The sequence below is a fragment of the Adiantum capillus-veneris genome, chromosome 29 (genome assembly GCF_014529385.1).
Source record: "Adiantum capillus-veneris isolate H3 chromosome 29, ASM1452938v2, whole genome shotgun sequence".
Classification (NCBI taxonomy): domain Eukaryota; kingdom Viridiplantae; phylum Streptophyta; class Polypodiopsida; order Polypodiales; family Pteridaceae; genus Adiantum; species Adiantum capillus-veneris.
The window spans coordinates 5,491,385-5,518,431 of NC_140959.1; the positions used below are offsets into that span (position 1 = coordinate 5,491,385).

The 27,047-nt window shown below is 44.1% G+C and overlaps 1 protein-coding gene across 1 annotated transcript in view; it reads right to left on the minus strand.

The window, feature by feature from the left end:
- Positions 1-1,465: 1,465 nt before the first annotated feature.
- LOC147418679 (ER membrane protein complex subunit 8/9 homolog) overlaps positions 1,466-27,047 on the minus strand; it is a 97,402-nt gene continuing 71,820 nt past the window's right edge. Inside the window, exons 2-5 of the mRNA XM_086505425.1 lie at positions 2,256-2,408; positions 2,124-2,183; positions 1,869-2,038; positions 1,466-1,737 (exon numbers count right to left, since the gene is read on the minus strand). Coding sequence (XP_086361551.1) covers positions 1,707-1,737; positions 1,869-2,038; positions 2,124-2,183; positions 2,256-2,408 — 414 coding nt within the window. The 3' untranslated portion in view covers positions 1,466-1,706. The remainder of the gene's footprint in view (positions 1,738-1,868; positions 2,039-2,123; positions 2,184-2,255; positions 2,409-27,047) is intronic.

The window sequence follows — 27,047 nt, forward strand, 5'->3', positions numbered from 1 at the left end:
TATATTCTGTGTGAGACGGAAAGAACTCAAGTGATTTTTTCTTCCTCAAAATGTTCTTACAAACTTCATTTGGATCTTAAATTCTACTTGTCTCTAGAGTCCAGCACCCTCTGCTTCCATCTTTCATGACTTGGTTCAAATAATGATTTATTCCCTCCATACCTCACTCATGATTTCACTCCCATTAATGCACCATACACACTTGTTTTGTTTACAAGTGTTTCCTACCACATCCGGGTTAGGAGTGGGATTTATTCTGACCCTCCTCTTTGATATGATTAACCCATGAGCTTATTTACTTGATATATGTATGAACCTCCTCTAGCCTAGGAAGCATGAACATCATGTGAACACCTCATTGTGGAAGCATGGAAACTGTGCAACGAAGAGGCAAGAACCATGTGTCTATGCCTGTAAAAAAAAACCCTTTGTAACATCATTTCTTAATGCATGAGCAAGAGTTTCATTAGAGTGCAACCCGAACAAGTCGCTTCGGAGCCTTCGGGTGATTAGCACTTCCAAATCACAATTAGAATCCTTAATCTCTCCTATATTTTTTTTCTCATTAGTTAGTGTATTGCTTAATGAGAACTCTATTGACTTGTGAGAGCATGTTCATCAGCAAAACTTTTCAACCACTACTCTCCTACTTGATTGGAGTAATTAAGATTAATCATTTGTCAATAAAGCGGTTGCCTTGCATTTGGCACTCTTCATAATCCCCTCCCTTTGCTTTCCAGTCATTAGCGTGTTTGCATTTGCATCCTCATTAGACAAGCTTCATTAGAGATTTTCAAAAGGCATGTACTTTAATTAACTTCATGCGGAAAGAAGAAAAGCAATAACGTTCTTCATTTGATTATGACTTTGACGGCTTGTAAATAGCACATTATGGCTTCTTTCTACCTCACTCATTGAACCATTTTAGAGATCGCATAGGAGAGATTGATCGCGGACATGGTCCATAGTCTGAGGGGGGGGGGAGGGGGGGGGGTCTTATGAGTATGCCATTATGACACCCATATTTATGGGCCAATTAGGCAATACGAGCCATCTTCGACATGGCACCTCTAAGATGAGCGTTTCTGATATATCGGTACACTATCATAGTCTAAACACCCAAGGAAAGGTTTGTTGGGAATGAGCTTAAGCCTAGGACCCTCCATAAAATGATCACCCGATGAGATAATTTCCCTATGATAAGCATATGACCCTCTATGAGTTTACCCCATGAGATGTATAAGCCTCTTGTAGCTTAAGATGAGTATCATGCGAGTCCATCTGACCCATTATGGAAGCATGGAGAGTGTAAAGGAGTGGTGAGAACCATGTGTCTACTATACTTACGCAAGAAGCCCTTTGTAATCTCATTCGATAATGCATAATCAAGTGTTTCACACGATAATCGAACCGTACAGGTCATCACACCCGTGAGAATTTATTTTAGAACGCACAAGACTTGTCCTAAACAAAAACTCATAAGAAAACTCAATTAGCTCGTGCATTGGGCCACACTAAGGGCATTTGTTTACATAGCTCGCATCAAGCTTGTAAAAGAAATCCAAAACTGAAGTGATCGATAGAGACCAATAACGATAACATGCCAAGAGAAACCAACTTCTTGCAGACCCTGCCTGAAATGTATGCCAATCACTTGGAGTTCAAGAAAGCAACAGAAGAGAGATGCTCACTAATAATCATCTCCTCTAGTCAAAAAGTGATTGATTCATCCAATCCCTGTAGATCAAATTTCAAAGAACCCTCTGTCAACCCATTCGCACAACAGAAATAACACAGCAGTCACTAAGCAACCTTCACGTTTTAAGCAGTCATTAACTGAGCATTACATCAAGTAATTGTACACTCACTTGCTAATGTCATCCAAGTGCTCGTCGAAGTCAACTATTGATTGATGCCTACCCTCTTCCATGTAGGCTTTGAGTAAACTATTGGATGATCTTTCTTGTGAAACTAATTCGGCAACTGTCCCACCTTGACCAGCGTGCTTCCAAACTCGATTAGTATCACGTAAATACAGCTGAAAATCACTTCCAAATGATAAAGTCATTCAATTCTAACGTAATCCAGTACGACAATGAAGAAAGAATAATGCAAAGGCATACTTGCATCGCTGGCTTTGAGCTGTTACTCTTTGGCAGCACGGCAAGTTGATTACTGTCTAGCTGTGATTACACATGTTATCGAACATTAGAGTACAAGAGCAGGCTTCATGCAAAACAAAGCCAAACCCTTACCAAAAGAATGACTGCCTTTTGGCAGTATCGTGCAATGTGATCACCAATCTTTCTAGCAACTGGACTCAGTTCAAAATCATCAAACCTTTCATTGGCATGATAGTAACCTACAATTTGTAATCCTCCATTCTCTGCAGAAAGATGTTCATCAACCTGCATTCACAATTTGTTAAGACACTGTTAGACCCTCAGACCCTCCTCAAGCACAGCAGGCTACAAAGACGATGCCAAGTTCTAGAATAGAGTAAGATCTGCTATACAATCTGAAATCTAGTGAGACATCCACAGTGCCAACCAGCACAAGGAGAGCATGAGCTGCTTGTGGCCAAATGTGCATCAGCTTCTACTAGTAAAATGGTGACATTTTCCGATGTAGCACCTCCTGTGCAGACAGCTCCCAAGCCACTTACTACACTGGCTAGTACGAGTTCTGATCAGCCGCAAAGATCTCAAAGAGTCTCACATCCGCCAGAACATTTTGTTCCCGGCGTGGATTTTGTTTTGCTGATAGATAGTGGTGAGCCTTCTTGTTACAAAGAGGCTACGTTAGCCAATGATAAGGTTCATGCTATGAAGAGGGAGATGTCCAGTATTGCAAAGAACAAAATTTGGGAACTTGTTCCATTGCCAAAAGGTAGGAAAGCATTGCCTTGTAAATGGGTTTACAAGAACAAGATTGACAATTACAAAGCTTGTTTAGTGGCCAAAGGTTTCAACTCGAATGTTTCATTCGTGATCGTTTCCTGTATTTTAGTCAGCATCGTTATGTGATCCCTTTTCCTACGCATGACATATTGTATGTTGAACACGTTTCTCTCATGAATGAGCACGAATGTATGCGGATTGTTCATGAAAAGCTAAAAAGTATGCATTCAAGGCAATCACATTCCATGTCTCTTCCTTGGCATGACACAATTTCCGAACGAGCACATGAAAGTATGAGCACCAAGCATGGGCATTTCCGATGTGAATTGCCACAGTTGACTGCTCTAGATCCAAAGAATGATAGGATTCGATCTCATTGTTTGCATGTGTTTGATGAACGGGTTGTCACTCCGTCTCTATGTACTCCGACCCTGCAGGAGCCTGATGGCCATAAAACAAAGCCAAAACCCAAGGCTAAACATGGCTAGACACAACCCGGCACGAGAAACCTACCTCACACCGGCTGGGCACAGCCACAAAACAGCCCTCACTCCCTAACACACATCCCTGGGAGAAACTCGGACCGACTGAATGAACCAAGAGAGATGGCTAACTTCTTAACACCCCCTCGCAGCTCTTGGAAAGGAGGTTGGGCCAAGAAGCTGGAGTAAGCAATCTCTAACTGTAAAAAGAGGGTTTCGTGGACAAGGATATCTGCTACAAACTCCGCAGTGGAAAAGTATCCTGCAAAATACAATCCAACTACTACCCCCGAGAGACGTCCGAGACGTAAAATGTTGTCCGCTGAAGGTAAAACCGGCTCTATCAAGAATATCCTCAAGCCAACCGACTCACAAGTCGCACAACCAGCATCTGCAAAAAGTACTAATGATGACCGCTCCAAGAGAATGCATCAACACTCAGGGTAAAGGCATAACCTACGGGTATCTGGATCATTTCCCAACCCAACAGTACTCCACCCTCAAGGAAAGAGTCGGAAATCTGCACCTCCGCTCATATACCACATGCCACAATCTCCAAGCTACTACGGGAAGTCCAAGGAATGGGACAACCAAGGCTACTAAGGAATTATATGTCTAACCACGAAGAACCAGAGAACTGCACCAACCGCCATATAAAATGATGAACTACAAACTATACCTGATGGAACTTCATCGTAACTAGGAGTGAGACTGTAATTGATCTTCAATTGTTTGGAACACCACCCGAGAGTATTTCACCTCTTAGAGTGAATCGAGAATAAACATCCAGCAGAAAAGGAATACACGTCAATATTGAGACTGCAGCTAATACGGCAAGGTATGCAAGAGAAGAACAAGGTGCTATCGAAAGCCACCAACTAGACTGTCAATCCTATCCGCTACACCTGGAGAGAGAGATTTGGGAAAGGCTCTCTATGTTGATAACAATCTGCTCATACAAGTGACCAAGGGTGGCCCGACATAGAACTAACATGCCCAACGGATAGACCCGAGGTGCACATTGTAGGGTTAAAGGCCCTAAATGACCTCTTATTGTATATTTTTATACTTTGGCCAGGTTCACATTAAACCTGCCCAGATTTTTAAAGTCACTTATAATAAAAGTAGGAAAGCCCAAAAACTCATTATTGAGTTTTCTCCAAATCGTACTCTCTCTCTCTCTCTCTCTCTCTCTCCTTTCAATCTAGCGCTTCTTCTCTGCTGCACTGTGCCTCCTGCTACTTGCCCCAATCTTGCACTACATCGCGACGCGCACCTACCGGTACCCTCTGCTTCGCGCTTTCAACTGGTATCAGAGCCCTAGGGTTTCAAAACAGCACTGCACAGTCTGCCGGACAACAAGTTAAATTTACTCTCCCGCGATCAATTTCGCTTCCTTCGCAAAACCCCTTGCTTCTAGGGTCGAAAAGGTCACCAAATCTGCCAAAACAGCCCAAAACAGCCTGTTTTTAAGTTAAAACAGGTGATTTCGAGATTATTACAGGTCAAAACAGCAATATGCAGGTGTGCCAAAGTTGTGGGATCACATGTATTGATGTTTGTCGCGACAAATTGAGTGAAAAGCTGAGTACATGTGCTTGAAATTGCACATTTCAGCTGAAATTTCAGATTTGGACTGTTTCATGTAAAGAAAGTGTGGCTCTTTGTATGCAATGTCTTGTGGTTGCTCCTATATGCTGAAATTTTCAGCCTATTGCATCTATCTTGTATACACACTTGTGGTTGAGTTAAGATGGCTACTACCTCTTCCGAATTTGACACTAAAAGTTTGATGGAAATCAAATGGTTGGATAGTCAAGGTTTCAATCTTTGGCAAGAACACATGCAAGGTATCCTTTTCTTAAAGGATTGTGAAGATGCATTGGAAAAGAATAAACCGCAAGGTTTGTCTCTTTTAGAGTGGACAGGTTGAATAAAAAGGCCATGGCCTACATCAAAATGGCTATCAATGATGACATCTTGACGGACATCAAGCGTCTGGACACTGCTTATGCTATATGGCAAAAGCTAAAGTCCAATTAAGAGAACACCACACCTGTGAACGAGGTGCATTTGATACGGAAGTTGGTGAATATGCAACTTGATGACTCGACGTCAACTTTTGAGCATTTGAGTGCTTTTACAGGTATGTTGAGTCAGTTGTTGCAGGACAGTGGGCTCAGCAATTCGATGATAAGCTCAAAGCTATTTTCTTGCTTATGACATTGCCAAATACTTGGGAAACCTTGGTTGTCTCCTTGAGCAATAGTCCCACCCTCACGTATGACGGTGTGAGAGGGTCTATTCTCGATGAAGAGATTAGATGCAAGTCTAGTGGGGAAGGTGGCAGTTCTGCCTACAATGCAAGAGTAGAAATCAAAAGTGTGATGCAGGCAACAGGACTCAAAATAGAAGTAAGAGCAAGACAAAGGATAAGGATATCACTCGTTATCAAAAGTGGCAGAAAGGGTCACAAGAAACCCGATTGCAAGTATTTCAAGAAAGAGCAGAAAAGGAAGAAGGAAACGCAAGATAAGAAGAAGAAAGATGAGAAGAAAGGGGAAAATTCCTCCAGGGATGCTGAGAATGCAAATGTATCCTCTAGTGTGGTCATTGAGGAGTTGTCACACGATGAGGAAATTTTGGTTACGGCTTCATGACCCTAAGATTTGGTGATGGCTAATGCAGAAGACATGCTTATCTCGAAGAAAGATGTCATTGATGCATTGCTTAGAGCTAATGATGGCCTATCCCAATCATGGATAGTGGATTCTGGTGCTTCATTCCATGTGACTCCATCTTTGGAGTGTTTTGCTACATATGGTGCAGGCAATTATGACAAGGTGTATCTTGGTGGTAATTTTGCTTGCAATATTGAGGGAATGGGTACTATGCATTTGGCTCTTAACAATGGTCAAGAGCTTATGTTGAACGATGTCAGGTTTGTACTAGGCATTAAGAAAAGTTTGCTATCTGTTGGCTAGTTAGATGCACATGGTTATACTACCATCTTTGCAGGGGGTTCATGGAACTTTCTTAAGGGCTCTATGCTTGTTGCAAAAGGGTCTAAAAGAGGTACTTTGTACTATCATCGATGCAAAGCTTTGCCTGGCAAGTTTCTTGTTGTTGCTGAAGTTGCTTCACACACGGAATTGTGGCATAAGAGACTTGGCCATATGAGCCAAAAGGGTATTGATGTGCTTACCTCTCTGAAGAGGGTCGATATAAAAGGCAAAAACTTGGATTTTTGTAACGATTGTCTTTATGGAAAGCAAAAAAAATCTTCTTATTACTCTGGTGTCTCTCGCAAAGCTAATCCTCTTTATCTTATTCACTCCGATGTATGCACTATGCCTGTTAAGTCTTCTGGTGGTGCATTGTATTTTGTTACCTTCATTGATGACTGTACTAGGAAAGGATGGGTTCATTTATTGAAAAGTAAAAGTGAGTTTTAATGCTTTTAAGAAGTTTCATGTTTTTGTCACTACGCAAAAGAGTACTAAGCTTAAATGTCTCAGAACTGATAATGGAGGAGAGTATATATCTGCTGAATTTCAACGTTTTTGTGATGAAAATGGGATTAAAAGGGAGTTGACAGCCCCTTATAATCTGTCTTCTAATGGTGTGGCTGAGAGGTACAATCGTACTTTATGTGAGAGAGTGCCTTGTATGTTGTCCACCGCTAATCTTTCTTAAGAGTTTTGGAGGGAGGCATTGAAAACTGCAGTTCATATTTGCAATTGCTCTCCTAATAGTACGTTGAAAAATGACATTCCAGAGAAGGTTTGGTCTAGCAAACCTGCCTCTTATGATCATTTGAGAGTATTTGGCTGCGAAGCTTTTGTTCATGTATGCAATGACTTGAGAACAAAGCTTGATATGAAGTCCATTAAGGGAGCCTTCCTCGGTTATGGGGAAGAAGGTGAAATGGGCTATAGAGTGTGGTTACCACAGTGTAGAAAGATAATACGCAGCCGAGATGTAGTGTTCAATGAGGCAAAATTGCTTAAGTATGCTGACAAGAAAACAATCAGATTTCAGCTTTCCATACCACCCATTGATGTTGAATAAGAGCCTCATGATGCATTACTGCAAGCTGAAATTGATAATCAGCCGGTTTACCTTGAGCCAAGAGATAGGGCATGATATCGATGCTCCTAATGAGGATGGACATCCATCTGAATTGGCTGAAAATTATTTCCAGCAGCATGATAGAGCTAAAATTGAGAAAACGATCAGATTTCAGCTTTCCATACCACCCATTGATGTTGAAAAAGAGCCTCATGATGCATTACTGCAAGCTGAAATTGATAATCAGCCGGTTAACCTTGAGCCAAGAGGGAGGACATGATATCGATGCTCCTAATGAGGATGGACATCCATCTGAATTGGCTGAAAATTATTTCCAGCAGTATGATAGAGCTGAAATTGACTTGCCTTATGATGTAGAACCGTTGCCTGAGAATGTAGACCATTGGGTACGCAGGTCAACTCGTTTGAGAAGGCAACCACAGAGATTTAACCCCTCTTTGGATCATGTAATGTTGACAGATGACGGTGAACCTCTTACATATAAAGAGGCCAAATCATGTAAATCAAGCAGTAATTGAGAGCTTGCAATGCAAGAGGAAATGAAATCCTTCTATGCAAATGATACTTGGGATCTTGTGCCATTGCCTAAAGGGGGAAAGGCTCTTCCTAACAAATGGGTATACAAGATTAAGATTGTGGATGAAAAACCCAAGTACAAGGCAAGATTGGTTGCAAAAGGATATGCACAGAAAGAAGGAATTGATTTTCAAGAAATCTTTTCCCCTGTTGTAAAGCTTACAATGTTACGTGTCCTTTCTGCACTCGTTGCGGTGCTTGATTTGGAATTGAATCAAATGGATGTAAAGACAGCGTTTTTGCATGGTGACATTGAAGAGGACATATACATGAAACAACCTGAAGGTTTTGTAGTTCCTACACACGAGGAACTTGTATGCAAACTGAAAAGGGCTCTGCATGGTTTGAGACAAACGTCACGGTAGTGGTATAAGAAGTTTGACACTTTTATGTTGTCTCAAGGCTTTAAACGCAGCCATGCAGATCATTGTTTGTATACGAAAAGGGGCGAAGATGGTAGTCCCATCATACTTGTTCTCTATGTTGATGACATGCTGCTTGCCGGGAAACGTAAGCTAAATTCAACATTTGCTATGAAGGATTTGGGTGATGCAGAGCATATTTTAGGCATGCGTATTAAAAGAGATAGAAAGCTGAAATTGTTGTTTTTATCTCAAGAAAGGTACATTGCAAAAGTAGTTGACAGATTTAATATGGCTGATGCTAAGCCTTTTGGAGTACCTTTACCTCCATACACTAAGCTTAGCAAAGCAGATTGCCCAAAGGATGAGGAGGCATTGAAAGCAATGAAGGGAATCCCTTATGCATCAGCTTATGGTTCTCTTATGTATCCTATGGTTGCCACTCGTCCCGACATTGCTTATGCAATGGGAGTTGTTAGTCGATACATGTCAAATCCTAGCAAAGTGCATTGGGAAGCTGTCAAATGCATTCTGAGATATTTGAAAGGTACACAATCAAAGTGTATTTGTTATGGTAAAAGTGACTTAAAGTTGCAGGGATATTGTGATGTAGACATGGCAGGTGACATGGATACCATGAAATCTACCGGTGGATATGTATTTGCCATTGCTGGTGGTAGTGTCTCTTGGTTTTTTAGGTTGCTGTCACAAAGTGATGACGTGGCGGACAACAAAAACCCTAATTTCTGCCAGAAACCCTAATTTCCGGAAATCACGGAGGCTTAAAAAAAAATTTTATTTTTTATTTTTTTTGAAAATGATTAGTGACGCGAATTTTGCTTTTTTTTTATTAAAAAAAGAGAAAAGACTCTCTAAGAGACAGAGAGAACTGATGCTTTTTATTTTAAAAGCTTTTGGGGCTCTGCTTTTGGGCATCCCTTGTATCTTTAAATAAGTGGTGAGGGCTTCACTTCTCAAAGCATCTGGACGCAGAGTCTGAGAGTGAAACCCTAGCCACTCTCTTGTACTTTAAACTAATTAATACATAAAGAAATACCAAGAGGGGCGCCAGTCTTTGGGGCCAATATCTCTAGGCACGGAACTCCGCCGGGCCAGTGCAAATCTATTGTGATCTGTGAATAGTTTTGAAGTGGTTATTTGGTGCTGTCGCGATTGATTTTTGACTTGGAGTGTCCAAGTCTGTTACAGTGGTATCAGAGCAAGGCCGATTTCTCTTCTACGGGAAATCCGATCCCCAAATTTTTTTTTCCGCGGCACCTATGGCTTCACACAAGGATCAGTCGACTCCCTCTGCATCTGAGATGCGGGCAGGGATCACAACGAAGATTCCGGCAAGAGAGTATGGCCCGCCTTGGCCTACTCACGTGGAGCGGCGAGAGATGGAACGTCGCCAGTTGATCGGCGATGCAACAAAGATGATGCTCAATTTTGCCAAGGACCCGAAGATGGCAAAATATATGAACCAGACCTCTTTGGAAGAGCTACAAACGGAGTGGCAGAGAACCACAACACCACTCCCGAAACCCGCTCTCAAGAAACCTTCTGCCTCCAAGAAAATATACGGAGAAGGAACTGGAGAACGTGGTTGATGCACGGATTGCTCAGCTTTTTGACGCGCAAAAGAAAGCCAAAAAGCACGGCAAAAAGCAGAAGAAAAGCATTGACTTTCCAAGTTATTTGGGTCGTCAGTCGACTTTTGACAAGGCAAAGAAACAAAAGAAGCGTGTTCGATTTGAAAGAGTACCCACTTCTTCTTCTTCTTCTTCTTATTCTGATAGTTCTTCTAGCTCCTCGGATTCGAGCGAAGAAGACAGAAAAGGTAAAAAGCGAAGCAAGAAACAAAGCTTCGGAAAGGGCAAGAAAAAGGCAAAGAAGGCTACATCTCGCCCAAAGACTAACAGTTCTATTGAGGACTCGTCTACAGACAGCTCAGATTCCGATGACAGAAAGTTTTATGCGAACAAGAAGAATTTTTACAAAGCCAACCAGTATGACTTTCTCGAAGATAAAACTAAGAAAGTCCGAGAGTTTAAGGAAGGTGGCCACTCGATCAAGTTTGATACTTTTTCAGGATACTCAGATGCTTCGAAGGCTTTGTCTTTATACAGCAGTTTGACATCGCTTTCGCGGGAGAACGCTATTCAGAGCACTCCAAGATTCGAAGAGCTGCCTCTTATTTTAAGAGGAATGCTCGTACTTGGTGGTCCACGCTTCTTTTAAACAAGACTGCGCCAGTTAAATGGCTGAAATTTAAGAAGCTTTTTATTTCTTCTTGGTTGACGCAAGAATATCAACGAGATGTACAAGCTGCTTGGAACCATCTTTGGATGACCAAGAAAGATACAATCAATGCTTATTGTGAAAGATTCTGGAGCTCTTTTCTACCCGCCTCTTCATTCAAGAAGATCTCGTTCAAAGAACAGATTGAGCGGTTTACCTTGGGTCTACCTACAAAGACCCGAGATCACTGCTTGGAACAAAAGTCAGCTTCTATTCAGGAGTTGATGAGTCATGCGAAGCGGGGCTTTGCCATTCACTCTGGCAGTCTGACCTACCCCACAGATGAGGCCATGACACAACGAGCCGAACAGACTTCTAGGAATGAAAGTAGAAAGAAAAAGAGCAACCCAGAGAAAAATGATGCACAACCCAAGCTTACTCCTGAGGAGAGAGCTCGCTTCATCAGAGAGGGGAAGTGCTTTGGATGCGGGGAACAGGGACATATCTCCGTGAAGTGCCCTAATAAGGCACAGAAAGAACAGAATGATAAAGACGACGACAGGTCTGAGAGTTCGAGAGCAGCTGAGGAATATGGCAGAAAAGGCAGATAGAAAAGCAGAACTGGTACCACATGGCGTGGGACCTGCACTGAATCTAATGAATGAAAGTACAAACTTTGCCGCTTTTGGGGCAAAGTGAAGGATCAGGAAGCTCTTTTGAAGGAGCCAAGGCCAACTTCTTTTCACTTGGAATTAGCGGCTCGATTTGGAATTACGCCCGACAAACTGACGCCACAGGCAGACGTAGTTCGACTGGCACCCGGATAGGATGTTGCCATTACACCGAGCATTGGCAAACTTTGTTTGCAATGACAGGGGTGTTCAGGGCACGCGAGTGACGTTCTACTCAGGATCCCTTGGTACCACAAGAACTACGCCGTGGTTGACTACCGGGCCGAGAAAGCGACTTTGATAAATGAAGGGCTTAGAGATTGTACTTGATGAACTTCAGTTTCTTACTCATTCTTTTGGGAGAGAACTGAACGTTGGATAAAGGTTGAATATGTTTTGACCTGATCAAAAGAACGCCAAGATTTTTCTCCACACTCATGCCGATTGCTTTTCAGAGGGCCTGAAGATCAAAACATTGATCTGATACCTGAAAGCACGCCACCGAATCGGCCACCATATCATGTGAGCCGAGTACAGAATAAAAAGATTATGAACCCAGTGAAAGACCTCTTGGAAAAAGGTCTTGTCCAGCCTAGTACTTCACCATATTGCTCTCCAGTGTTGTTGGCTTCAAAGAAAGACGGATCGATGATATACTTGACAAGTTACAGGGATCCTCGTGCTTTAGGAAGATTGACTTGAAGAGTGGATATCATCAGATCAGGATAGCTGTAGCCGGCCTGTTCAATCCAAAAAGGGCGGTAGACTTTACTTTAAACCTTGGTTTAACTTTCACCCATTTAATTTGTCGTCCACTTTACCTGTACTTTCAAGACACAACAAAGGGGAGAGGGATACAGGCTGCTAGATTGCACCTGTATGAGTAGACCGACACCAGATTGGCCCCTAACTTAGGCGCCCCTTTCGGTATTTCTTTATTGTTCAAAAGAGGGAATAAACGCTGTGGATCCCTACAAGCTGCCCCGCGCACACTTGGCTGAATTTCAACTGTTCCAGCCCGATTTCGACAGCATAACTATACTAAGACCCTTCACAGTCACTATTCCCACGCATTGACTGACTTTCCCGACGCATACGGGCACTTTGCCAAACCTGGCGAGAATCTGCAGCACGCTGAATTCTCTGTTTTCTGCCCCGAAAATGCGCCAGATCGCCTATACAGCGGTCCCCTTGCGTCCCCGAACCTCCTGGGGGTATTAGGGTCCGTTTAGGGCCAAAACCCTAAACCTGCAAAAATACACAGCAGGCTGTAATTTCCTGTTTCGGGCTCCGTTTCGCGTGCCGGTCGCATCCGTAGCAAGTCCTCGAGCTCCCGGACCTGTAGGGCTACTTGCCCTTTGAATCGGACAAGATTTCGAGCGTGAAACCTCTCCGAATCACCTGTACCTGCGGGGGATTAGCCGCTAGCTAATCCAGTACCTGTGCAAGAGGCTCTTGCCTCGGCAATCGCGCATGAACCCACACAACTGTACATTGGTCAAATGAAGAGCCCACTAGTGGGGCATAACATACTGCCAAAGGGGAGAGAGAGGGGAGTGCGTAGCATGCAGGGCATCACTCCTGGCACCGCACTGTACATAGGAGGGAAAGCAAGCACTCCATAGCTCTTAACCTGTGACAAAATCGGAAAATGAGCCTCTCCCAGCTTAAAATTCAGCGCCCCCTTCTCTTGCATGAGGAAAGTGCACCAGAAGGTGCCACTTGGCACATTTATAAGCATTTTCCCGTTTCGGGGTTGCCGCCTAAAAATCTCCCAACCGGGCCCAGTTGACTTCACGGCAGAGTAAGAAAATGTTCCCCTTGTCATTCCGGAGGTAATGACGCAAACACATTTTCAGGTCCCAAAATAGCAGTTCCCTAAATTTTAGGAGATGTTGCCATTGTATCTTTCTAGGTCATCCGACCCTCTTTGTACACTGCAGCCACACCCAGAACTGAAATGTAGCCTCTGTAACAAAGGATTCCAGTATGGCTAGTCAATGACCCCACTTAGCTAACCATAGTCCTTGTCCAGCCTTAGTGCTCTCTTGCCCTCAGGCCTGGACTCCCTCTGGACAGTTCCACACTAGCTATGCAATGCAGGGCAGTTAGATTTCCCGAGGGGTGTTTCCAAAAAGTTAAAGTAAATAAATAATAAGAAAGAAATCAACAAAAAGGATAGATAGTAGTCACACGCTGGTGACAATAGCGCCCGGAGATGTCTACAAGACAGCTTTTCGGACGACTTTTGGGTTATTTGAGTTTTTGGTGATGCCTTTTGGCTTAATCAATGCTCCTGCGACATTTAACCGGATGATGGACACGATTTTTTCAAAGTACAAGCTATGTGTTGGCACTTTCTTTGACGAATTCATTGTTTTCTCCAAGAATGAGGCAGAACATAGAGATCATCTACTTCAAGTCTTTCAGGCATTACGAGATCACACGTTAGTGATTAATGCAAAGAAAAGTGAATTTTTCCTACCAAAGATACACTTTTTGGGACACATTGTGTCAGCAGCATGAGTGCAAATGGACCCGGCCAAGATAGAGACTATCTGTGATTGGCCCGATTTGAGGAATGTCCATGAAGTTAGAAGCTTCTTGGGACTGTGTTCGTACTACAAGCGGTTCATACGAATGTCTGTAAAGGTTGCTTCCCCTTTGCATACCTTGACACAGAAAGGAGTACCTTTTTCGTGGGGACCCACAAAGGTGATTGCCTTTCAGACATTGAAAGAGAAATTGACTACGGGACCTATTTTGACTTTGCGGGACTTGCAGAAGTCATTTGAAGTATATTGTGATGCTTGTGGTCGTAGTTTGGGTGCGGTCTTGATGCAAGAAGGCCATGTCATAGCTTACGAGAGCCGTTTGTTCTCTAGGCCGGAGATGACAGCACAGATCTATGAGAAAGAGCTTTTGGCGGTTATCCATGCTTTTGCTCAGTGGCGGCATTACCTACTCGGAGCGGATTTTACTGTCTTTACAGACCATCAGAGTTTGCGCTACTTCTTGTCACAGAAGCAGCTTTCGGAAAAGCAGATGCGGTGGGCGAACATCTTGTCACAGTTCCACTTCCAGATTGTCCATGTGCAGGGACAGAAGAATGTGGTGGCAGATGCTTTGTCTCGGAAACCGTTAGTTCTGGCAGTTTTCACGATACATCATAGGAGCTTCGAGGATATGGTCGATCAATATGCCACAGATACAGATTTTGCAGATATTTTCACACGGATACGGGATGGGGAGATAGTAGCTGGATACTCCCTTCGGGAAGGCTACTTGATGAAAAAGACTATGTTGTGCGTTACACAGCCATTGAGGGAGAAGGTTATGACTGAATGCCACTGTCAACCTTTTACGGGTCACCGCGGCATTGCTACCACCATGAAAGGGGTAGAGAGATATTTCTTTTGGCCGAGACTCAAGAAAGATGTGGAAGAGTTTGTGCGCAGTTGCTTGGTATGCCAGAAGGTCAAGTTTGACAAGCATAAAGCACAGGGATTGTTACAGCCTTTACCCATACCCACCCGCCCCTGGGAAAGTATAGCGATGAATTTCATTTTTGATCTCCCGAGAACACAGAATGATCACGATGATTTTCCGATTACACGGCACGTCTGAAACGATTGTCTCCGCCAGAGACCCCAGATTTATGAGTTTGTTTTGGAAGGCAATTTGGGAGAACATTGGCACGCAGTTGCAGTTCTCGTCATCGTTCCACTTGCAGACTGACGGGCAATTTGAGTTGCCAATTCAGTGATTTTAGATTTATTGAAGTCTTGTATCTCGGATCAGAAGACTCAATGGGAAAAGAACTTTTGGTGGAATTTGCCTAGAATAACACGATACACTCTTCGACGGAGAAGACGCCATGCAAGATTGTTGAAAGTGCTGCGAAGGTTCCATCCTTCCTGAGCACGCAAGATTAGATATTTGAAGCGGATAAATATTCGCGAGATTTGGATACGGCTTTTGCCAAGCTTCCCGAGACTTTGCAGGAGTCTCAAGAACGACAGAAAAAGGCAACGGATCGCCATCGTCACCACTTGAAACTGAAGGAGGATGATTGGGTGCTCTTACTTTTGAGAAGGCACGTCTACGAAAGAAAAAGGGAAAGGAGAGGCTTTTTCCAAAGTTTAGTATGTGATACTACGGACCTTTCCAGATCACTGACAAGATAAATGATGTCTCCTTCCGATTGAAACTGCGAGATACTTGGAGGATTCACAATGCATTGCATGTGAGTCTCTTGAAACCTGTTAAGGGTGATGTGCCTAATGATGGGGAGCCTGATGAGCAACCCGAAGTGGAAGAAAACGAGGAGATCCTTGTTCATGAACAGACTTTGGCACATAACGATACGAAGAAAGGTAAAGTCCGAAGGCGGTTCTTGGTTAAGTTCAAGAACTTTCCTGCATTTGATGCGAAGTGAATGGAGGAGGAGGACCTAGCAGATACTCCTCGGATTGTGAAACTTTACCTCGATGTTTTGGTTTAGCATAGTCTACTCCAACCAGAACCCAGAATTCAGCTTGGCCAGAGATCTGGTGCAGTGGGATGCACAAGAGGGGAGTCACTCCGCTCCTTTGTCAACAGATGCCTTAATTTTGATACTAAAGTCACTGATGTCTCTTTGAGCTTCAGGGATACTGAGAGCTGACAGTATTCTGCTGGATGACTTTATGAAATGGACTTCTTGATAATGATACTGATGTGTTCTTGACTTCTTGTGAGTGCAGGAACTGAAAGCCGAAATGACTGCAGCATTTTGGTCTGATTGATCTCAAATAGACATGGTTGCAATAGGGGTTAGTCAATCGGACATCGATGAGGTCCCGATTGGACCTAGATGTGATTGCTAGCTACATTGCTGATAAATCATGGTCTAAGATCTGAATGAATGTTGAATGTCATGTGATGTGGTGTCGTGTGATGTGATTGTCGATTTTGTACATGTGCTAGATGTGTGTTCCTAGTACGTAGGTACTAACAGTCAGTGTCTGCTAAGACGGTTTATGGCTTTTGTCGGTTTTGCAGGCGTAATCGCGGTCGATTACAATGCTTTCAAGAGGGGGGTATGTCACAAAGTGATGACGTGGCAGACAACAGAAACCCTAAAATTCCTGCAAACCCTAATTTCTGCCAAAAAACCCTAATTTCCGGAAATTGCGGAGGCTTTTTATAAATATAAATATATATATATATATATATATATATATATATATATATATATATATATATATATATATATATATATATATATATATATATATATTTTAAATGATGAGCGACGCGAATTTTGCTTTTTATTTTAAAAGCTTTTGGGATTCTGCTTTTGGGCATCCCTTGTATCTTTAAATAAGTGGTGAGGGCTTCACTTCTCAGAGTATCTGGACGCAGAGTCTGAGAGTGAAACCCTAGCCACTCTCTTGTACTTTGATCTGATTAATATAAAAAGAAATACCGAAAGGGGCACCAGTCTTTGGGGCCAATATCTCTAGGCGCGGAACTCCGCCCGGCCAGTGCAAATATATTGTGATCTATGAATTGTTTTGAAGTGGTTATTTGGTGCTGTCGCGATTGATTTTTGACTTGGAGTGTCCAATCTGTTACAGTTGCAGAAAATTGTGGCATTGATTACTACTGAGGCTGAATATATTTCAGCCACAGAGGCTTCAAAGGAAGCCATTTGGTTGGGCAGACTTGCAAAAGAACTTGGCATGCCTGCTCATACACCCGTGTTGGGTTGTGATAGCCAGAGTGCTGCCTACTTAGCCAAAAATGCCATGTTTCATGCACGTACCAAACACATAGATGTGTGGTACCACTTCATACGACAGGTATTGGAGGATGGTCTAGTCACCTTGACTAAGATCCATACACAAGATAACCCTGCATATGTTCTCACCAAGAGTCTTGCTAAGGCTCAATATGAGCATTGCATACAACTGATGGGAGTTGGTTAACTTAAAGGCGTCATTTATGCCTTTAAGTGGGAGGTTGTTGGGTTAAAGGCCCTAAATGACCTCTTACTGTACATTTTTATACTTTGTCCAAGAACCTAGACACATTTTTTAAAGTCACTTATCATAAAAGTGGGAAAGCCCAAAAACTCATTATTGAGGTTTCCCCAAATCATACAAGCTCTCTCTCTCTCTCTCTCTCTCTCTCTCTCTCTCTCTCTCTCTCTGCTTTCGATTGCTAGTGCTTCTTCTTTGTTGCACTATGCCTCCTGCTTCTTGCCCTAATCCTCCACTACATCGCGACGTGCACCTACCAATACCCTCTGCTTCGCGCTTTCACACACAACAACAACTTCTACTGACACTACCAACTGCTTCTGCACACGAAACCACTGACACGGTCTAGACATGGGTATCACCTCCTCTAGCAAGATCTAGATAAGAATGTGGATCTCAGATGAGAATCCCTGCCACTGCATGATCACAAGGCCGCCATGAGGTACCGCTGCACCGTAAAGGATGACCAAATTCTGCACTTGCTACCCACCAAAAACGCTAGGGCTGAATGCTGCCCTCTCGCTGGGGAAGGAAGAGAACGCTAGGCTGAGGTAAAAATGCTAGGCAAGATGCCCTCCTCAGCCCCTGTCTGCAACCCTAGGGCAGCCCACTAGGGGCGCCCTACATCACAGAGATGTGCACAACTGATCTCCCCTAATGCTCTTGCCCTGCCTATACAGCGCAAAAGGACCAGGTCGGCCAGCTCTCCACGACCTGGTAATATGGGAAATATGGAGAAAATGCAGCAAATACCCAAGGAAAAATACCGGCAGGGATGGGAAAAATACTCCCACCCTACAGGAGCCTAATGGCCACGGAACAAAGCCAAAACCCAAGGCTAAACATGGCTAGACACAACCCGACATGAGAAACCTACCTCACACTGGCCTGATACAGCCACAAAACTGCCCTCACTCCCTAACACCTGTCCCTGGGAGAAACTCGGATCGATTGGATGAACCAAGAGAGATGCTTGAACTCTAATACAACTCCCCCCCCCCCCCCCCCCGGGGTAATAGGAGTACACCATGTGCTGATTGAAAGAAACAAACTGAACAACTTTAAGCACTTCAAATAATGACAAACCTTGGCTCCCTTTTCAGTATTTCTTTCTCTTGCTTCAACTCCCATGCACAGCACCTCCACGCAGAGACATGCAAGAGAATGAACCCATGGCACATATTTAAATGCCCTAGGCCCATGAGAAGCAATTTACACGAAAAGCTTCAAACTCAAAAGCCTCTAATCCAAAAGCTGGCGCTGAAAAGCTGCCAGCACAAATTATGGAAATCCGTACACCTGTAATGGGAGGGCACCACATTCCAACGGAAAAGAACAAACTGAACAACTTTAGGCACTTCAAATAACGATTGAACTGAAAGAGATGCACGACACACGAGACGCGGAGTGGCAGAGTTTCACCCCCGAAGAGCATTGGTCCCAAACCTTGGCACCCCTTTCGATAGGGATCCCATCGGACGAGGTCCCATAAGTTGGTGGGAACTTCATTAAAAATTAAGCCACTCAGCAAGACTTTGTAAGTTGGTAAAACTTCTTATGTTGCTTCTTCTCTTAGCCTTTAGGCCCCTTGGCCGGGATCTGCAAGTCAGCCCTGGTCTTCAATGGCTTGACACGTCAGCTGTTTGTGACACCCTCCCTCCCCTCATGCTCACATATGAGGGAGGGAGGAAGCGGACCACGGGATCCAGGTGGCCAAAAAAGGTAAACATAAAACCCCCTCTCCAACCACTATCATCAACATCACATTTATTGAGGAAGAGCAAAGGAAGAAACCACCCTCAGACATTGTACTCTGTGAAGTTTAATAATAAAGAAATATCAAGAAGGGGCGCAGGTCTTCGGAGCCAATCTCTCTGGACGTGGAACTTCGTCGTGCCATGTCATCAGTTTTCCCATGTGTGTCGCACTAGATCTTCGGCTTGGAGTGTCCAATTCTATTACTCCGCTAGCACGCTTCAAATCATTGAGGAAGTGCTACTTTCTCCCCTTGACTCCACACATACACACGGGCATCGTCCTACAAGCTCTCCTTCTCCGTCTCCCATTGCTTCCGACGCCTCTCTCATAGCTGTGCTCCAACGCGAGCCGGAGGAGATGCAGAAGCAACTCTTGGACATTCCCGCCATGCCAGTCCAATTTTCGCTCGGGGCCATGAGCCCTTTGCCTCTTCAATTCCATCCGGCCCCCATCAGGGAGCGGAAGGAGTGCAAAGAGACCGCCATTGCCTCTTTGATTGGCAAAATGGACTGCCTACTTTGATTTGAACCATTTTGCCGTTGTCTTGCGCATCGTTTAGATACAAAATTGCAAGGCAAGTCTACACATGGTGGGCAAGGTTACGCCCTCAACGAATGACTTGGATAGATTTTCAATCGATCTTTTGCGCTTGCTTCCCTTCCTGCAAGTGGACAAGATCGAATGCAACAAGAAATTGTTTATGTTGGAGATGGGAAAGAAAACTTTGGATGCTTACTAACAAGAATTCAAAGACCTCCTCCATAAGACGAAGGCCTTGGAAGGCCCAAAAGTCATTTTGCAGATGCTGTATCTATTTGGATTGCCGTCCGCATACCAAAATGAAGTATTGCACAATCTCGCTGCATTATTGGAGAACATCTACAAGTTTGCGAAGAATTACGACAATACTTTGGCCATGTCAAGGAGTGGCCCGGTAGTGGGGGAGACCTCTTACTGCGCCACCTCTTCGTCAAAGTTTAAACGCTTCGCTTCATCAACAACCACAAGTCAGTCAACAAAACAGTAGCGGAAGCAGTTTTCAAATAGTTTTCAAACACACCGACCACTTGCGCAACGCTCAAGGATTGGGTCACGCAAAAGACAATGGTATGTTCTAATCCTCCGCATACTTTTTTCCTTTTGATTCATATATTTTTCAAGTAGATGCCCGAGTGGTCGCATACGTAATACCATGTTTGGCTTGCATGGCCACATTGTAACAGGTATTACTTGCCAGTGGCTCTATTCATAATCCAATTTCTTCTCCTATGGCATGTCATTTTAAACTCCACATGCGCCTCCCAATCACCCTTAGGTGGTCCCTTTGAAAGAACATCAAGACTCAGATTGATGGACTAAGGTTGTGCTTTGCTCGCACCCTGACAGTAACACTATCTTGTAGTCAAGAAATTCCTTTCTTGCATGACCACCATACTTGTTATGTTTCCATTAGCAGGTTTCCACTATTTTGTGAAGTCCGCTCTTGGTGCTTTCGCTCAATAGCCATCACGGTTCTCGGCGACCTTATGGTTTGCTCAATACAAGCCGAGACAATGGCTACGCACCTCTAAGCTTATCTTGCAAGCCACTATTCGTTACCTTGGATGGATGATGAAACCGGCCCGTAGGGCGATGGACTTTGGCTTTCACCCGAAAGCCTTTACTTTAGACACAAACAGAGAGAACGAGCAAAGGAAACTTGCGACGGGAATTAACACTTAAGAACACACTGCTCGGAAGCTAGAGTGCTCCGAGCAAACACCGACAACCTGTAGGCCCCAAAATTGGTGCCCCTTTCGGTATTTCTTTATACTTAAACAGAGGGAATAAAACCTGTGATTTCCTACGAGCTGTCCCGCATAATCCGTGCTAAAATCCACCTGTTCTAGGCTTCGGCAACATAACTATACTAGGACGCTTCACAGAAAGTATCCCCACGCAATAGATGACTTTCCTGACGCATACGGACACTTTGCAAAACCTGGCGAGAATCTGCAGCACGCTGAATTCTCTGTTTTCTGCCCCGAAAATGCGCCAGATCACCTCTAAGCGGTCCCCTTGCGTCTCAGGACCTCCTGGGGGTATTAGGGACCGTTTAGGGCCGAAACCCTAAACCTGCAAAAATACACAGCAGGCTGTAATTCCCTGTTTTGGGCTCTGTTTCGCATTCTGGTCGCATCCGTAGCAAGTTCTCGAGCTCCCGCACCTGCAAGGCTACTTGCCCTTTGAATCGGACGAGATTTCTCACGTGAAACCTCTTCGAATTCACATGTACCGGCAGGGGATTAGCAACTAGCTAATCCAGTACCTGTGCAAGAGGCTCTTGCCTCGGCAATCATGCATGAACCCACACAATTGTACATCAATCAAATGAAGAGCCCTATTGTGGGGCATCTGCATGTAGGGGAGAGAGAGAGCAGTGTGTAGTGTGCAGATCATCACTCCTACCACCACACTGTACATTGAGTGGAAAGCAAGCACTCCATAGCTCTTAACCTGTGACAGTATGAAAAATGAGGCCCCCCAGCTTAATCTTCAGCGCTACCTCTTCATTGCATATGGAAAATACACTGAAATGCGCCACTTGGCACGATTACAAGCAATTTCTCATTTCGGGGTTGCCGCCTAAAAATCTCGCGGCAGGTTGCCCAGTTGACTTCGCGGCAAAGTTGTAAAATGTTCCCCTTGTTATTCCGAAGGTAATGCCACGAACACATTTCATGGCCCAAAATAGCAGTTCCCTAATTTTTAGTAAATGCATCCGTTGGGCTCCCACTGGTCATTTGACCATCTATCCTCATTGGGACCTCATCCAAAAGTGCAATGTGGCCCAACTGTCGGATACTTTCTATTGGTGATCCCACCTTGACTTTATGCCTTTATTGAGTTCACTTCCTAGTATCCACCAACTTGCTAAGTGCGGCGGCGGGGACCTACATGACCTTGCACTGAGCCTAGACATCCTCTTACTATACGAATTTCAGTGCCGACCAACTTCTCGTCTGCGGGTGAAACTACCGTTCACATTGGCCATACAATGTCCGACCATTTGCAACTTCAAAAAGAGGGTCTCAAAAATCAAACAAAAATCATTGGAAAGAAACCAACAACTAAGGTTAGCAATTGCCACGTCCTCGTGACATAGTTAACAGTTGCGACATCCTCGTGACAGATGACCTCATGGATTGACTCTTGGGTGCGAGATATTTCACCAAGATCGACCTTCGGCCCAGTTACCATTAGATACGGATACACTCACGTGATGTCCGAAAAACCATGTTTCGTACACGGTATGGACATTACCAATTTTTGGTCTTACCTTTTGGATTGACCAACCCTCCCGCATATTTCCAACAGATATTGAATGACCTCTTGTGTCTATATCTGAGAAAGTGGATTGTTGTGTTCCTCGACGACATATTTATTTATAGTCGCACACTCGAGGAGCATTTGCAACATCTTTGCCTCGTTATGCATAGTTTACGACAAGAGAAGTTGTATGCGAAACAATCTAAGTGCGAATTTTTCTACACGGAGTTGTTGTATCTCAACCATATCATCTCGGTTAGATGGCATCCGCATTGGTCTCAAAACGGTACGAGTGGCCCGTTTTACGAACCATACGGCAACTGAAATCTTTCCTAGGTTTAACTTGATTTTTCAAGAAACTAACCAAAGACTACGCACAGATTATTGAACCCTTTTTACGTTTGCTAAAGGGTGTAAAATCAAAAAGCGTAGTGTTAGTCGATCTTTCACATGGTCCGATGAGCTCGATCGATGTTTTCAAAGATTACAGCAACTTGTTACATCTACACCAATGTTGCAGATAGTGGATCCAAACAAACCCTTTGTGGTGGAAACGGATGCCAACGATTATGCCATGGGTGCTATTCTCTATCCAGACGGCCTACCTCTAGCATTTGAAAGTCGCAAGCTCATGGCCACAGAGACATGTTACCCCACACAAGAGAAGAAATTGTTGGAAGTCATCCATGCTTTGAACGATTTGGTGTCGTTACCTCTCTGGTGCCTGCTTCATGGTATGGACTGACCACCATTCACTGACATCTCTCTGCGATCAACTTGACCTTCGCTCTCGAGGCAAGTTGGGCCGAGCTCATGCAGGAGTTCAACTTTGCGATATGCTACCGTAAGGGCACTACCAAGACAGTGGCCAACACCCTTAGTAGGTTCTCAAAGATCCATATTCTTTCAATCACTGATATCTCAACTGACTTGTATCTTTCTCTCAAAGGGTGTTGCCGAGCAGATTTTCACTTTGGTGACAAGTCCAAGAGCCGGGAAAGCAATCGTGGTCTGGACGCCCTTAGGCTGGCTACGCAAAGAAAGGTAGCGGAAAAGTATTCCATTCGTGATGGATTACTTTTCAGCAAGGAAAAGTGTGTGCACCCATTGATGGGGATATCCGCAAGAAGATTCTGTTTGTCACGATGCTCCAAGCACCGACGCACTAGCATACACAATACTTTGACCTTAGTGAGTCGGTATTTCTATTGGTCGCACATGAAAGCCTTCATCGAAAGGTATGTGAGAGAATGCGCAAACAGTCAACTGAATAAAGCTGACCGTCAAAAGTGTATTGGGCTCTTGCATCCTCTACAGATTCTTGATCAAAAATGGACTAGCATTTCTATGGATTTTGTAGTTCGATTCCCTCGGACCAAACGTGGACATGACGCCATCTTGGTTGTCGTCGACCAACTCATGAAAACGGCACATTTTATTCCTACTAGCATCACAATAAAGAGCCATGAGTTAGCTCAACTCTTTGTCGAGCCCTTATATAAGTTCTGGCTTGCCCTAGAAATTTTTCCGTGAGATCCTCCCAACTTTACTAGCAATCTCTGGCACATACTTTTCCAGAAACTGGAGACTTGTATAACCGGCCCGTACAACGTAGAGGGCGGTACTATTTCAATTACCTGTTAACTTTACACAGAGCACTGAGAAGGGAAGAGAACACAGTTGCGTCCAACGACTAGAATGTCATTGCGCACACGAGACCGACACCCTGTAGGCCCCAAAGACTGGCGCCCCTTTCGGTATTTCTTTATTCAAATTAAGGTAGACGATCCGACCACTTCGCACAAGCTTTCACAAAGCTGTCCAAACCTGGCGAGGGATGAAAACGCAGGTTTTCGACCTGATTTTGGCAGCATAACGACGCAAAAACCCCTGTAGGTCAAAAACACCTGTCTAGAACGGATTCCCTCGCTATCTGGAAGCTTTCTGGTGAGCTGTCACAGAATTTCAGCAGGCTGTAATTCCCTGTTTTTCATTGCCGGGTGCCCAAAAGCCTGTACACGCATCCCAAGGCTCTCACGAGACTCCCCCGGTGTTCCCTTGCAGTTTAGGTGCGAAACCGTAAAGCTGCAGAAAAACACAGCAGGCTGTAATTCGCTGTTTCGGATCGTTTTTAGCGGAGCGAACACGCCTACGCGTGTCCCAAGGGCTCCCGCACGCAATGGGACAGTTCCCCTGTGAATTGGACGAGTTTTCACGCGAGGAAACTCTCCAAACTCGCAATCTTTCATGATGGAATTGTGCGTACCTGTGGGGGATTAGCAACTAGCTAATCCGGTTCCTGTTCAGAAGGCTCTTGCCTTGGCAAACGCGCATAAACCCCCAAAACTGTACATAGGTCAAATGAGAAGCCCACTAGTGGGGCATAACATACTGTACGTAGGGGAGAAAGAGAGCAGTATGTAGCGTGCGGGGCATCACTCCCGTCACCATACTGTGCACAGAGGGCACGGCAAGCATTCCATAGCTTCTGTACCTGCTACAATCCACCTGAGGCTGAAAATGGCGCCCCCTTTGTTAATATGCAGCTCGTTTTTGCCTCCCAGAGTGGCAGAATCGCTCACAGGCTGACACGTCGCCCAGTTTCCGAGTTTGGGCTTTCCCTGCTAAAAATATCTCAACTGGTGCGTCAGTTGACTTGACAGCAGAGCAATAAAATAATCCCCTTGTCATTCCAGAGCTAATGACGCGAACACATTTTCCGGTCAAAAATAGCAGTTCCCTAAATTTTAGGAGATGCTTCCATGGCGTCCCTATCGGTCTCCTGACAATCATTGAAGACTACCATTTGACCAACATCTACAATGTGGGTTAATTTACTGGCCCCTTTCAACTTATAAAGTTGTAGTGACTTGACGAGTGGCCCAAATTCCAGTTTGGCGCACACGAGCTTCCATACTCATCAGAATTCAATGCTAACTAGCCCGGGCAGTCCCTGTCTGACCGACCTAGATCCCCGATGTGAGAAACCCATTTGGCTACAGCCGTTTCACACTGGCCATGCAATGTCCACTTGCACCTTTTCAAGGGTTTTGGGACAAACAAGTAAAAATAAAATAAATATATCTAATACTTATTTACGGAAGGCAACAGGAAAAATACACCTCCTGGTGACACACCGCTCCGTGAAATACTGCAAGCGACCTCGCTTGCATGCCAATAATACATGCAGATATCTCCTGATATCACATATATTCTATGATGGGAATCCAAGATATACATGCTTCCGGAAATGTAGCGTTGGACGATTAAACAATCCCACCAACCTGGCTACGACACATATATCAAGCATAGAAGTCTTCTAGTGTACTCTTGAGCACAAACTTCTCTAGCTAAATTCTGTATGGAAAGAGTAGATACAATTGCTTAACTACTCTCTTGAGCATCATGAACCATGCTCTTGCCTTGCTCCAAAAAGGTTGCATCAAGTCACTGTGGATTCCATTTGAAAGGCTTCAAGATACAATTGCAATAGCTGAGGTGAATCAAGCAATTCAGCTTCTTCCATCCATTTGGCATCTAATGATGGATAGTTCTTGAACTTTACCAAATAGCGTCTTGCAACCTTTCCTCTAACCTTTCTTTCTTTATGTGCCAATATCTGTTCAGGAACAAGGATTTCATCCAATTCTTCCACTTCGGGTTGTTCCTCATCAAGCATATTCTCTGGCACATCACCAACAAAGGGCCTTAGTAGGCTGACATGAAAAGCATTATGTATTTTCCAGCCTTCTGGTAGCTTTAAACTGTAAGCTACATCGCTGATCTTTTCTGAAATCTGAAAAGGACCATAATATCGCATACTAAGCTTAGGAAACAAGCGTTCCTTGCCTTTCCTTTTCCTTAACCTCGCCTTTTCAAAGCGCAAAAGTACCCAATCACCAAGTGAAAATACAAGTTCACGACGGTGACGATCAGCAGCTTTCTTTTCCTTAGCCTGAGTCTTCTCAAGAGCAATCTTTATCTTCCTATATGTTTCATCCATATCTTGCACATACTTGTCTGCCTCATATATCTTGTCCTTAGTCTGCAAAATGGGTGGGACTTTCTTTCCTCCTTCCACTATCTCAAATGGTGTCTTACCTGTTGATGTATGCACAGTGTTATTGTAAGCATATTCAACCAATGGGAGATGGTGTTCCCAACTTGCCTTGTGCTCTGAGACATAACATTTGAGTGGGTCCAAGACAGTAGAATTTGCCTCTTCTGACTGTCCATCAGTTTGCGGATGAAACGAAGAAGAGAACTTGAGCGTAGTGCCCATGTTCTCAAACAATGCCTTCCAGAAAAGACTCGTCATACGTGGATCCCTATCACTGACAATTGACTGAGGCATCCCATGATATTTAAAGATATTGCTCATGAATATCTTGACCATGTGTTCTCGCTTTATCTTCTTCCTAACAGGAATGAAATGGGCCTGCTTACTGAACCTACAAATGATAGTCCAAATCCCATCATTTCCTGTTTGCGTCCTTGGAAGATCAAAGATGAAGTCCATTGCTATACTTTCCCATGGCCTATCAGGGATCGGCAATGGCTGCAACAATCCCGGTTGCTTTTGTCTGTCAAATTTGACTTTTTGGCATACTAAGCATGATCTTACAAATGT